The 12,201-nt window shown below is 34.1% G+C and overlaps 1 protein-coding gene and 1 pseudogene across 3 annotated transcripts; both read left to right on the forward strand.

Annotated features, from left to right (window-relative positions):
* Positions 1 to 257: 257 nt before the first annotated feature.
* Positions 258 to 8,312, forward strand: LOC129296953 (UDP-arabinose 4-epimerase 1-like). Of its 3 annotated transcripts, none has more exons than XM_054935359.1 (11): positions 258 to 416; positions 1,384 to 1,518; positions 1,800 to 1,924; positions 2,318 to 2,431; positions 2,528 to 2,635; positions 2,813 to 2,904; positions 4,312 to 4,453; positions 4,572 to 4,666; positions 5,546 to 5,675; positions 6,817 to 6,961; positions 7,571 to 8,312. In XM_054935359.1, the coding sequence occupies exons 2-11, from the start codon at positions 1,461 to 1,463 to the stop codon at positions 7,807 to 7,809; spliced, it is 1,248 nt and encodes a 415-aa protein (XP_054791334.1). In that variant the 5' UTR covers positions 258 to 416; positions 1,384 to 1,460; the 3' UTR covers positions 7,810 to 8,312. The 3 variants fall into 3 exon arrangements, with proteins under 3 accessions (XP_054791334.1, XP_054791335.1, XP_054791336.1); XM_054935360.1 differs by lacking the exon at positions 258 to 416 and adding an exon at positions 486 to 622; XM_054935361.1 differs by lacking the exon at positions 258 to 416 and having other exon boundaries at positions 1,370 to 1,518.
* Positions 8,313 to 10,184: 1,872 nt separating this feature from the next.
* Positions 10,185 to 11,906, forward strand: LOC129296957 (30-kDa cleavage and polyadenylation specificity factor 30-like; annotated as a pseudogene).
* Positions 11,907 to 12,201: the final 295 nt, after the last annotated feature.

Raw genomic sequence — 12,201 nt, forward strand, 5'->3', positions numbered from 1 at the left:
AAGTTGACACGCTTCACGGAAAATAGAATGGTCCCGCATTCCTCGGCGGTAAAGTGAAGCACACATGGTCGCACAATATTGGTTAGTCATCACTCATTCATGCCGTGGTTCCAACAAACGTTTCTCTTGAAACCCAAAAAAAAAAAAAAAAAAATTCAAATATCATTGAAACAAAAAAAAAAATTCAAAAAAAAAATCAGGGATGTCGCTGTTTCTCGTGCCAACCTCCTTATTTTCACCTTCATCTCCTTCTAGTGTCAACGTCTATAGACGACGTATTATGCTGCGAATTTTCCGCCTGCAGGACCAGGTCTGCCTTCGTTGAAGCTTGCACGTTTTCTTGCGTTTTTCCCGAATTTCCTTTCGATTTCTCTTTCATGCGTTTGGAACTGATCGTGGATTCTACCCGGAATCTGGTACAATATTTTTTTTTTGGTATTTTCATTTTCCTTTTCTTTTGTTGCGTGAATTTGTTAAATTGGGACGCTTTATTCTCTTTTCACGTCTTTCCCTCATTAAGATCTTCTGTCCTTGTGGCCTGCACGTCCATATGACATGAGCTACCGTTGCTTTGATTTTCTGTTTCAGGCGGTTTTAACGCCCCTTTGCCTTTGTTCGTTCGGTATTGTGCTTATTAACCCTGGTTCATCAACTTTCTAATGCGTTTGTTAGCTGAAGTCTGTTTATTTGGATGGTCGGTGCTGATCTTTGAGCTTCTCCGTTGATTCTGTGTAGTTTTCTTAGGGTTTCCTTTCTCGGTTTGTCAATGGTGCTTTAAAAAATGTTTTTTTTTTAAATTTTGAAGAGACATTGAACAGAAAGTGTTATCGTGGATGGGATTTTGTTGGTTGATCATGTTGGATCTTGAAACTGATTCATCGGAATTTGTTCTGTTCTCATTTGGGGAAAATTTGGAAGTGCAATCTTATGACGGTGTCTGTATTACAAGCTGGCAAAATCGTCTTCTAAGATTCCCCCCACCCCCTGGTATTATGTCATGTAAAGATTTGACGACAAGGGATATGCATATCTCTTTATCACTGGAGTGAAATATGCAGAGCTTAATTTGGAGGCTTTTTTTTTTTTTTGAGTTTTTCCTTTGTGGGTTTTCTTTCACAGATTTATGAGGATATATAATTTCTATGAATGCTAAATCTAACCGGTTTTATGGCTCCAAATTTATTGGTGAATTGCTGGGTCTCTGATTTGTAAAGGATTAAGGATCTTTAGTATCATACTTTTCAAAATCTTTACCGAGGCCTGGAATTTCAATCGTATTCTTGCCTTGGTCCTTCCTTTCCTTTCTTTGTTCTGAGTGTTATCTATTTATTCTGATTTCTGAACTTTGATGGGTTTGTTTTAATCCTAGAGTTTCAACTGCAGATTATCACCTTAGATCTGTCCAAGGAGGGGAGGAATAAGACTTCACTTCTTCAATCCTAGTAATATAGATTTCGCAAATGCTATTTGGCAGGCCCAGAAGTCAGCCAAGGGCTAGCAGACCTGGGTCATTGGGAGGTAAGATTTTGATTGCCAGATATAGGCATGAATGGAGTTATAAACAGCTCAAATACATGTGACACATGGCACGCACACAATCTCCCCCCCCTCTCTAAAGGCCTAATTACTAAAAATTGTAACGCATGATTGTAGGATAGGTTGGGGGTTTGTGAAGTTGGGGAATCTGGAAATATCCAAGTATTCCATGATGTTAATATTTTTTCTCAATTATGTTTGTAATCTAATTTTGGTTTGATAAGGCTTTCCCCCCTTTTTGTTCATGTTCTGCTGTCTTCTAGGAATGGACTATGCTGATCCAAAGAGGAAGGGCAGTTTTGTTGGGAAAGTTTTTCTTGCTGCGGCATTGACAGCATTATGCATTATCATGATCAAGCAGTCTCCTTCTATGAACTCCCCTAGTCCGGTAACTCCTATAAATATCTTACTAAAATGTGGGAGTTTGGATTTTTAATTTTTAATGCTTACAAAAGAAAGAACCATGAAGTGGTTGAGTTATTACGGGCCATGTTTAGGTCTATTAAATAGAAATTAATAAATGGGTATGTTTAATTTGTTCTTTTCTGTTCACTAGTGTTATTGGATAAAAAATAAAAAGGAAAAAGCCTAAGCAGAAAGAAAAAGGAGGGAGTATATAAAATGGCAGTAAGTGAAAGAAGGGAGATAATATTATCAGTTACAACCTTCTTCTCCCTGACTCAGTTTTCTTGTTATTTGTTGAGGATATGATACAAAAATCTAGGGTTTGTATGCCTTTTCATTCATGTTATTAATTCTTTCCTGTTTTGGCTGTTTCCAGTTTTCTTTCCATGAACCTGGAGTCACACATGTCCTGGTAACAGGAGGAGCAGGCTATATTGGGTCACATGCTGCTCTACGACTTTTGAAGGATTCTTATCGTGTCACCATAGTGGTATGTCTGTACATAATATGATATCTGTTAAAGTCATAAACTCTCTCCATCGTTGCTGCACCACAAGACTAACATTTTTTTTTTCCTTTCTGGCAGGACAACTTGTCACGAGGAAATTTAGGTGCCATCAGGGTTCTCCAAGAATTATTTCCAGAACCTGGAAGGCTTCAATTTATATATGCTGATTTGGGAGATAAGAAATCTGTATCCTGACCATCTTGCATTTGTAAATAGAAATATTTTGGTCTTCAATATTAACTTGTATTTAGACAGCAAAAAACGAAAGAAAGGAAAAGAAAAGTAATGGAAATAAAAGAAAGAAAACCTTGTATTTGAAACAATTTGATGTTGGTATGGCTTGTCTACTTGACTGGTTATCAGGTTGATAAAATATTTTCAGAGAATAAATTTGATGCTGTAATGCACTTTGCTGCTGTTGCATATGTTGGGGAGAGCACAGCTGATCCTCTTAAGTAAGCATCATTTAAGCTTTGACAAGCAAATTATGGAAAGGAGGATCTGTGTACGGTTTCTAATTTTGTTTATTCACCTATCTGGTGGATTGGCTGATTGTTTTCTTGAATATGAATTGATATTTTCATTCCAGAATGGGCTTTCACTGCAAATTGCTTTGACATGGTTATGGGCCTGGTTGTTAAAATAAATTCATGCACTCATTCATTTGTTTCAATTATTATTATATCATATTCTGTTTATTTGCTTATGGTTGGATATGACTTTGCTATATTTTAATATACTTGTTCGGAGTACAATTTAACTTTTATGATGTCGGGGTCTTCCCCCCTCCTTTTGCTTTCTTTTTTAATTTTTTAAAATAAAGTCATTTACTGGAAATTCGAATTATAATTTGAGATTAAAGTTTCTTTGATGGAGACTTGGTAGGATAGAATACTAAATTCCATATTGTGTATTATGGGATGTCCAATATCATATTGGGTTTATTTGGGCATTGTATGATAGATTGAGGGATACTTGTCTAAACCTCACTGTGAACAATTAAATTCTGTCTAATTAAAATTTTCCAGCTTTCTGAGCCATTTTTCAAACATGAAATTTTTGTGTATACATGTTTATATAATGTTAGAGAAAATGTAAATTTAAACTGCAAAGTTCTAAGTTTCTTTTATATTATTAATTTCTCATACATGCTTTTAATTTATATGTCTATTGGAAAATATAAATTGTGGCTGGACTGATTGGGATGGATTTTCTATTCCCATGTTTTTACTGACTATCATTCGGTTTTCCTGTTCAATTTAAGTTCAGGTTGATGCTTAATAAGTCTGTGTTGTTTGAAATATGATTGTTTCAGCGTTTTGTTATGTTGTTTATGCTTGCTTATGTTAAACTTTTTTGCTATGTGATGTCCTTCTACCATCTTGAGTTATCATTTTGCTTTACGAACAATTGTCTTGGTGTGAGTAACAAAATTTGCTGTGTCTTGTAATGATTTGATTTTTGCATAATTTGTGAACTTGTTACCATACATTATATGGTAACTATTATCTGTTGAGGTCTTAGGCTATGTTTGGTCAAGTGAATTTGTTGGGGTGAGTTTTGGCATGATTTGCCAACTTGTTACCATGCATTATATGCTAACCATCTTCTGTTTCAGTCTTCGGCTATGTTTGATTAGGTGAATGAAACCAATGTTACCTACTTCATTAGTGTGCCTAAGATTTCATTCAGAGAGCCTCATTGGACTGCTATAAGTTCTAGAATGGACTTCTGATTTAAGTAGCTCAACGTTGTTTTATTGTTAACTGATTAATTGGGATTTCTTCTGATTTGTTTTTGAGGTTTAACATAAAAGGTTAATGTAAAAGTTGATTGAGCTTACCCTTCTGGAAACGTTTCAGGTATTACCACAATATTACATCAAACACATTGTTGGTTTTGGAGTCTATGGCTAAACATGGTGTGACGACATTGATATATTCTAGTACATGTGCAACATATGGAGAACCTGAAAAGATGCCCATTACAGAAGAAACACCCCAGGCAGGAAAACTGTGTCTTGTGTTTTTTATAACATTTTAGTTGTAATGTTCACATTTGGTTCCTTCAGTGGTTCTAGCACAAGGGTGTTTGCTTATAACATTCATGTGTGATGTTACAGTTCCCAATAAATCCATATGGAAAAGCCAAGAAGATGGCAGAAGATATCATCCTTGATTTTTCTAAAACCTCGGACATGGCTGTGATGATCCTAAGGTATGTGCAATACGTACAGAAATCTCCCTCCATTTTTTGAATTCTTATTTATGAATGTCCTCATTGTTTCTGAAGTTAGTTTTTAATCTTGATTTTTGATGTATTTTCAATATTTGGAATCTTGCGACAGTCATTTTCTGATTCATGCTCGTTGTGTTTAGTGATCATTTTCTTTTGTTAAGTATTGGCAATGCCAGCTTTTCTCTATTCTCCTCTTCATTGTTCCCCCTCCCCTAAAACACCACGTGAGTTTGGATGTGTTGATCTCTAGTGGGGCACGCATGATGCGCATGCATGGAAGTAGATAATCCTTTCAAGTCATTTTGTTGTGTTTGAGAAGCAATAGATAGCTTTATTGGTTCTCGTGTTGAGGAATTTTGATGTAACATGATCTTTTAGGCATGGGATTTCAATATGGATTTGTGGCTACTTAAACATAGGATTTTTTCTTTGTTCTCGAGTTTGAAATAGAAATTGAAGAGTTACACTGTTCATTTGTGTGTTGAGTGACTTGTTATAGTTTTATTGAATTTATAGTCATCTTAAAGAAAGTGTCGCTTGAAACTAGGAAGTGGATGTAATGGTGGGCCGAATCTATTAAGTTGATATTATTTTCTCTTTCTTTTTTTTATAGATAAGGACAAGATATTGGATTCGCAGTGTAGAAAAATTAAAAATGTGGAGAAGAATCTTTTTTCTATCATTGTTATGGTATTTAGCTATAAAACTGATCACTTTATGTCTTTTGGACCATTGGTATATAGTTTGAGCACCATGAATGAAGATGTCCAATCTGTGCTGCTTGATCTAAGTATAGTATTTTCAAAATTCAGAATATTATGTTCATCTTTGATGACTTTCTCATCTTTGAACATCCAGATACTTCAATGTGATTGGATCAGATCCTGAGGGCAGATTAGGAGAGGCTCCAAGACCTGAACTGCGAGAACAAGGTCGAATTTCAGGTGCCTGCTTTGATGCAGCACGTGGTATTATTCCTGGCTTAAAGGTATACTGGTTTATTTTTTTTTTCCCTTTCTTTATAAATGTCAAAAACTCAAAATCTATGGAATGTTTCCTTTCAAAACATTAGCACTGAGATAACGCTATTTTGTACATTTCCAGGAACTGATAGAGGCATCTATATTACTAGATTCCTAATAATTGATATATAATTCAATAAATGTTTTCTCATTAAATACAACATCTTTCATTTTGCTAATGTAACAATTTTTATCGCAATCTTTGGGGTTTTTTTTTAAAAACTACTAACTATTGAACTTGGAGAAGTCTTCTATATAGAAAGAAGGGAAAATGACAATTAAGGACCCCTTAAGGTCATTAATTTCAATTGAGGACCATAAAATATTGAAATCCTAATTGAGGACCATGGTCTTCACTTAGAATTTTTTTTTTAAAAAAAGTGAATCATCTGAAATGTTCGTTGGGAAAAAATCACTAAGTGAAGTTAGTAAATTCTTTTTGTGTATTCCTACGTGACCTTAGAATGTTTCAAAGGTGAGTTTCTTTCCCACTAGAAAACAATCTATTCCCAAGTGTGATTCCTTGTTTTTCAATTGACATTAACAATATTCTCATATTACGATAGTGATTTGGCAGTGTCATCTCCTTGTTTTTTAAGCTTAAACTATAGATAAATAAGTATGAAATTTGAGAAGTCATTGAGTTCATATTCTTAAGTAAGCTAGTAATTTTCCAAATCGCTTTTATATATTCATTAGTGACCTTGGAATGTTTCATGATTTTTTTTTTATATTGGGAAACAACTTATTCCTAAATGTAGTTCCTTGTTTTTCTAACTGACATTAACAATCACCATAGTGATTTCAGCAGTGTTGTATATATTTTAATGTTTAGTAGAGGGCGATTTTTTAAATTTATGTATGTTTTTTATTCCAAGTAAGTCCCGTGGTCCTTAATTGGGATTTTGATATTTTATGATCCTTAATTGAAATTAATGACATTAGGGGATCCTTAATCGTCAATTTCCCTAGAAGGGAATGCATTTTTCGTCCTCTCTGACATTTGCAAAGCTATTTGAAAACCTACCCAAAGGATTTGATTGAGGTCAAGTATATAATGATTGAATGCTTTCAAGTGTTGTCATTGCATTTGTTGGCGGCTTGCAGGTTAGAGGAACGGATTATAAGACACCTGACGGAACTTGTGTACGAGATTATATTGATGTAACTGACCTGGTTGATGCTCATGTGAAAGCTCTTGAAAAGGCTCAATCTGGTAAAGTCGGGATCTACAACGTTGGCACCGGAAGAGGTAGGTTGTGACTTCTTTGAATGTAAATCTTTTAATGTTTTAAAGTGTTCTTAGTAGTTGATCATCTTGGTCGCTGATAAGAACAGTTTCCTTCTATGATTAATTTCTCAGCATGCGATGAAAACTGAGTCAAGATGTTCTTAAGAATCCAAATTTGATTATTTCCATTCATACATTCGAAAAGAGAGTGACATATTTTTGAATTCCTTTTTTTTGTTTTGAAGTTTGGAAAGAATACCAAAGTTATTAGTTGTTGTAGTCGTTGTTGTTATTATTAAATTAAAGTTAATATATTTTTTAAGTATAATTTAATGTAAAATTTAAGTAATAGATCAATTGGATGGACTGAATGTGTTCACAAATACATGGACCAATCCATTAACATAGTTCTTGGATGGATTTGGATTAAACTAAAATTATTTTATTATATTTTAAAGGGGTAGTTCAAGTTTGACAAGCCCATTACAATCCATTCCAGAATTTGCTCAATCTTGTCATATGTCAGCCCTGTCCATTGTCTACTTACCCTTTATAGCCAGGTCTTAAGATTCTTTATCGTATCTCATTCATACATTTGTCTTACATTTATTATGGGGTTCTGTAAACCAGGTAGATCTGTTAAAGAGTTTGTGGAAGCTTGTAAAAAGGCTACCGGGGTGGACATTAAAGTTGAATATCTTTCCCGTCGTCCCGGCGATTACGCTGAAGTGTACAGTGACCCATCAAAGATATTGCGCGAACTGAATTGGACTGCGCGTTACACCAATCTTCAAGAGAGTTTGGGGATTGCATGGAGATGGCAGAAAGCTCACCGTGATGGTTATGGAACTTCATCTGCAGTTCTCTGAAACTCTCAGAGCTGCTTTGCACGCTTAACACTAACAGAGAACAGATCATCTGAAATCGAAGCGTTCGTGAAGTTTGAAGGGAAGCATTAGTACTGTACATGTGGTGTTGGTGCTTTCTATTCAACTTCACTAGCTTCACAGGTTTTCAGTATTAGAAGATTCAGATCCAACAGAACCTGAAGCATTTACATCCATCTCTTTTTGTTAAACGTGAGGCATTCTGGAAAATGAATTTTAGCTTTGGACCAATAAAGGCATGACCATGGATGATTAATACTTATAGAGCATAGTTCCACTGTTGAAGTCAGTCATCTTTCTCATGCTAGTGGAAGTGGGTAGAGTAGAATATCCCCCCTATTTTTCTTATTTACTGAGTTGTTATTGGGTTAGTATGGTTTTAGGGAGTATTAGTCGATTTGTTATATGTATCTACGACATGTTCAATAATATGAAATGTATGATGGCCGAGTTATGATATGACTCTCCTGTGTCATCTTTCTTCATGTTTGCGCTTATCATTCATCTCTCTTTTTAATTTTTTTTTTAAGATTATATATCTATATCATTTCTATGCCTTTATATCTGTGTGACCGTAAATATAGAAGATTCACATCAGAATGAAACAAAGAATCAAGTTTTCTTTAATGAGCATGTAAGTCAAAGAAAATTATTTTGTCATCTCTCTCTCTCACACACACACTCCCTCTTCCCCCCACTCCCCTTTCTCTTTCTCTGTCTCAAATTATGAGATATTTTTAAATAAGATTTACAAAGTTTATTAAATATATTTTGTAATTTTATTTTTTTAAAATAAAAATATAAATTTTTAAAAATATTTTTTATTTAATATTTCATTGATAAAAGAACATTAAAGAGAGAAAACATATGTAAAGGGTATTATTGAAAAATTATCATTAACGAAATTTTAATTTTATTAAAGTGTCCTATATTGTAGGACGTTAAATTTTTTTTAAAATATTTTATAATTTGAGACGGAAAGAGTATTATTATTTTATTATTAAAATATAGATAATCTAACATCAAATGTTTCTAATGAAAACCATTATTATCACTACCTAATGTCTAGCAATTGCAAGTGCTTTGCCATACCAATCGGCAAATTTGAGAGTTGTTTAAATGATGTTTTTCTTAGGATTTCTCCAATAGGTAGGGCCTCATGCAATAGCTTCCATATAAATATTAAAAAGCTTCATAGGAAGCTTTACCTTCCATACAAAAAAAAAAAAAAATTCTCCAAATAGGGTAGGGAGTTAGATTATTTGAAAAATAAAATCTCAGGCAAGAGTTAACAATCTTCCTTAAGCCAGCTTTACAGAGCAACTGCGATCATTTGATTCAATCCGAGCTAATTCATTCTCTTGAGAAGTAAGAGGCAATGGAAAAAAATCCATTTAAAGAATATCTGTTGAGTAGTTTTTTACAAGAAGTTTTGAAAATAAAAATATGAAAAAAATTAGTTTAAATCGTTATTATAAAAACATTTTAATTTAGTAAAATAAAGGGAGAATTGTTAATAAAGTTCCAAAATGATGAATTAATAACAATTAAGTTTTCAATAAATTTTTTATAAAATAATTATAAATATTAATTCAAAAAGTTATAAATATAAATCTAAATTGCAAACTAATTATTTACAATTATTTAGATAAATATTGACAATTGATATTTAATTTTTACTATTTTTTATGTTTAATTGTTATCCTCCCTGAAATGAAATGTGAAAGAATTATTTTTTAAAATTAAATTATATCAATATGAAATGATATGGTAAGATATAAAATATTGAATGAGTTAAATGATATTAGATTCCCTCCTTTGAGGGAATCCTCCACTGTCTCTTCGTTGAGAAACAGTGAAAATTTAAATAATTTAAATTTAATATTTTAAATTTTTAATAAATTTAATTATTAATTTGAACAGTTCATATTCAATATAAATGGTCTAAATTTAATATTAAAAATTTTATAAATTAATTATTTAAATATATTTTAAATAGTGAATATTTAATATTAAATTTTGAATATTCATATTATATTTGTACTGTTTGGAATGATGATAAAATTTATTAAAAGTTTTTTTAATTTTAATAAATTAATTATTTAAATATATTTTAAACAATGTAAATTTAATATTAAATTTTTATAATTTTTAATATTAAGTTGGATTATATATATTAAATTTGAATTGTATAAATTTATGATCAAATTTATTAATTTTTTTAATAATTTTTTATAATTTAATAAATATAAAATGAAAAATAAATCATTAAATCAGTAGAGAGTTGAATGGCACAATGCCTTTGTTGTTTCTGTACGTGAATTTACTGCGTTCATTCATCTTGACTTAGCCTGCAGGGTCACTGCGCTTGACCTTTTTTTGGGCCAACTGTCTTTTTGGTTCTTCCCTCAAAATTCCTTCAATAGCATAGAGCCAACGACACCACTTGCTCCGTCCCTCAAATGGAGGATGCTGAAGGAGTCCTCAGCTTTGATTTTGAAGGCGGTCTCGACACTGCTCCCGCCAACCCAGCTGCGCCATCCGGACCTCTTGCCCCATCCGATTCTCCCGCTGTTGCCACCGCCGCAGCTAATGGTGTTACCCCCGGTGCTGCCGACCCTGCTACAAACAATATTCCTGGCCGCCGGAGCTTCCGGCAGACGGTGTGCCGGCACTGGCTTCGTGGACTCTGCATGAAGGGCGATGCCTGCGGCTTCTTACACCAGTATGACAAAGCGCGGATGCCCGTTTGCCGGTTTTTTAGATTATATGGGGAGTGTCGGGAGCAGGACTGCGTGTATAAGCACACAAACGAAGATATCAAGGAGTGTAACATGTATGTATGACTACCCAGTTTCTGTTAACCTAATACCCTGCGTAAACTCGATGTAATTTTCTTGGCCCCGGGATAGGATTGCGGGGTTATATGTTTTGTGCAATTTGTTCATGATTGTGAGTTTAAATTCTGATGGGTCAGCAAAAGTTCAAAGCTAGGTTAGTGGCTGCTGTCAATATGATAAGTCTTCTTTCCACAATCATTGCGCTCTTGCTGTTCAGACTGCTTGGGATGTTCCCTTAGGTGTCTTTCTCTGAGCTGTTGCTTTACTTTAGGGATTTGGGAGAAGAATGGTGGGAAGGATTCCGTGGAGTTGAGCAAATGTATGTGATGGTTTTGACTTTTGGTGCACTTGGTTGGAGGGACAAGTTTAAGTTCTTGAAAAGGTTTCTGTTTTTATGCAATATTGATACTGCATTATTTCTTGACAAATCTCTGCTAATAAAGTTATAGCAGGAAGGATTTATATTTTTGATGTGCTTCTCTCCTTTCTCTTTTCAATGGTATCGTGGAAGATGTCTTATTCTGCTGATCTGGTTTTACATTGTTGTTTTTATCTCTTCAATAAAGAATTTTTTATTTACTCAAAGAAGAAAAAATTGCATTCAATATGCCTGATTGAATGTTCTTTGCTTTGGATTGGACCATGAACTTGTATGTCAATGATTTTACTGTTACTGTCTCCGCAGGTACAAGTTGGGATTTTGCCCCAATGGTCCTGACTGCCGGTATAGGCATGCTAAGTTCCTGGACCTCCCCCTCCTGTTGAGGAAGTGCTTCAAAAGATTCAGCATTTATATTCTTACAATTATGCAACCTCTAACAAATTTTTCCAACAAAGAGGTTCTGGCTATTCTCAACAAGCTGAAAAATCTCAGTTTCCACAAGGTCCTAATTCTGCAAACCAAGCTGTACCTGGAAAACCATTAGCAGCAGAGTCAGGCAATGCCCAGCAGCAGCAGCAACAGCCAATACAACAGTCTCAGCAGCAGGGTGGCCAGAGTCAAATACAAAACACTACTAATGGCCAGCCCAGTCAGGCAAACAGAACAGCAACACCTTTACCTCAAGGAATATCTAGGTGTGTTCAGAGACCTGTAGCTTTCAAATGGGCTGTATAAATTGGTTATCAGTCTGCTCATGCCAATAATTTATTCAAAGTTCTTGTTAAAGATTATTTGCTTGGAAGAATAATGTCACTAATCAGTTGTTGATAGTTTGCTCATAAAAGTACTGTTGCCCACTTGGCTCTCTATACATGTACTTATGGTGTGAGTTTTGTTTTATTTATTTATTGTGTTGTAATAGCTTATGATTTAGATGACTGCTACATTTATCTATGATTTGTTGTTTGTACATTATGCATTTTCACATGGTAGAGCCTTGCTTTTCTTGGGCATGCGCATTTCTAGTGCCTTGCACCTTAGCGTTTTACAGGCCTTGCACCTTAAGTGTGCCATTTGCCTTTAACAACCTTGGACACAATTGGTTTGGTTTGCCACACACTATAGTTTTAATTTTAATGGTAAAAGCAGAAG

The sequence above is a fragment of the Prosopis cineraria genome, unplaced genomic scaffold (assembly GCF_029017545.1).
Source record: "Prosopis cineraria cultivar Desert tree isolate PC_DT_omini unplaced genomic scaffold, ASM2901754v1 PC405, whole genome shotgun sequence".
Classification (NCBI taxonomy): Eukaryota; Viridiplantae; Streptophyta; class Magnoliopsida; order Fabales; family Fabaceae; genus Prosopis; species Prosopis cineraria.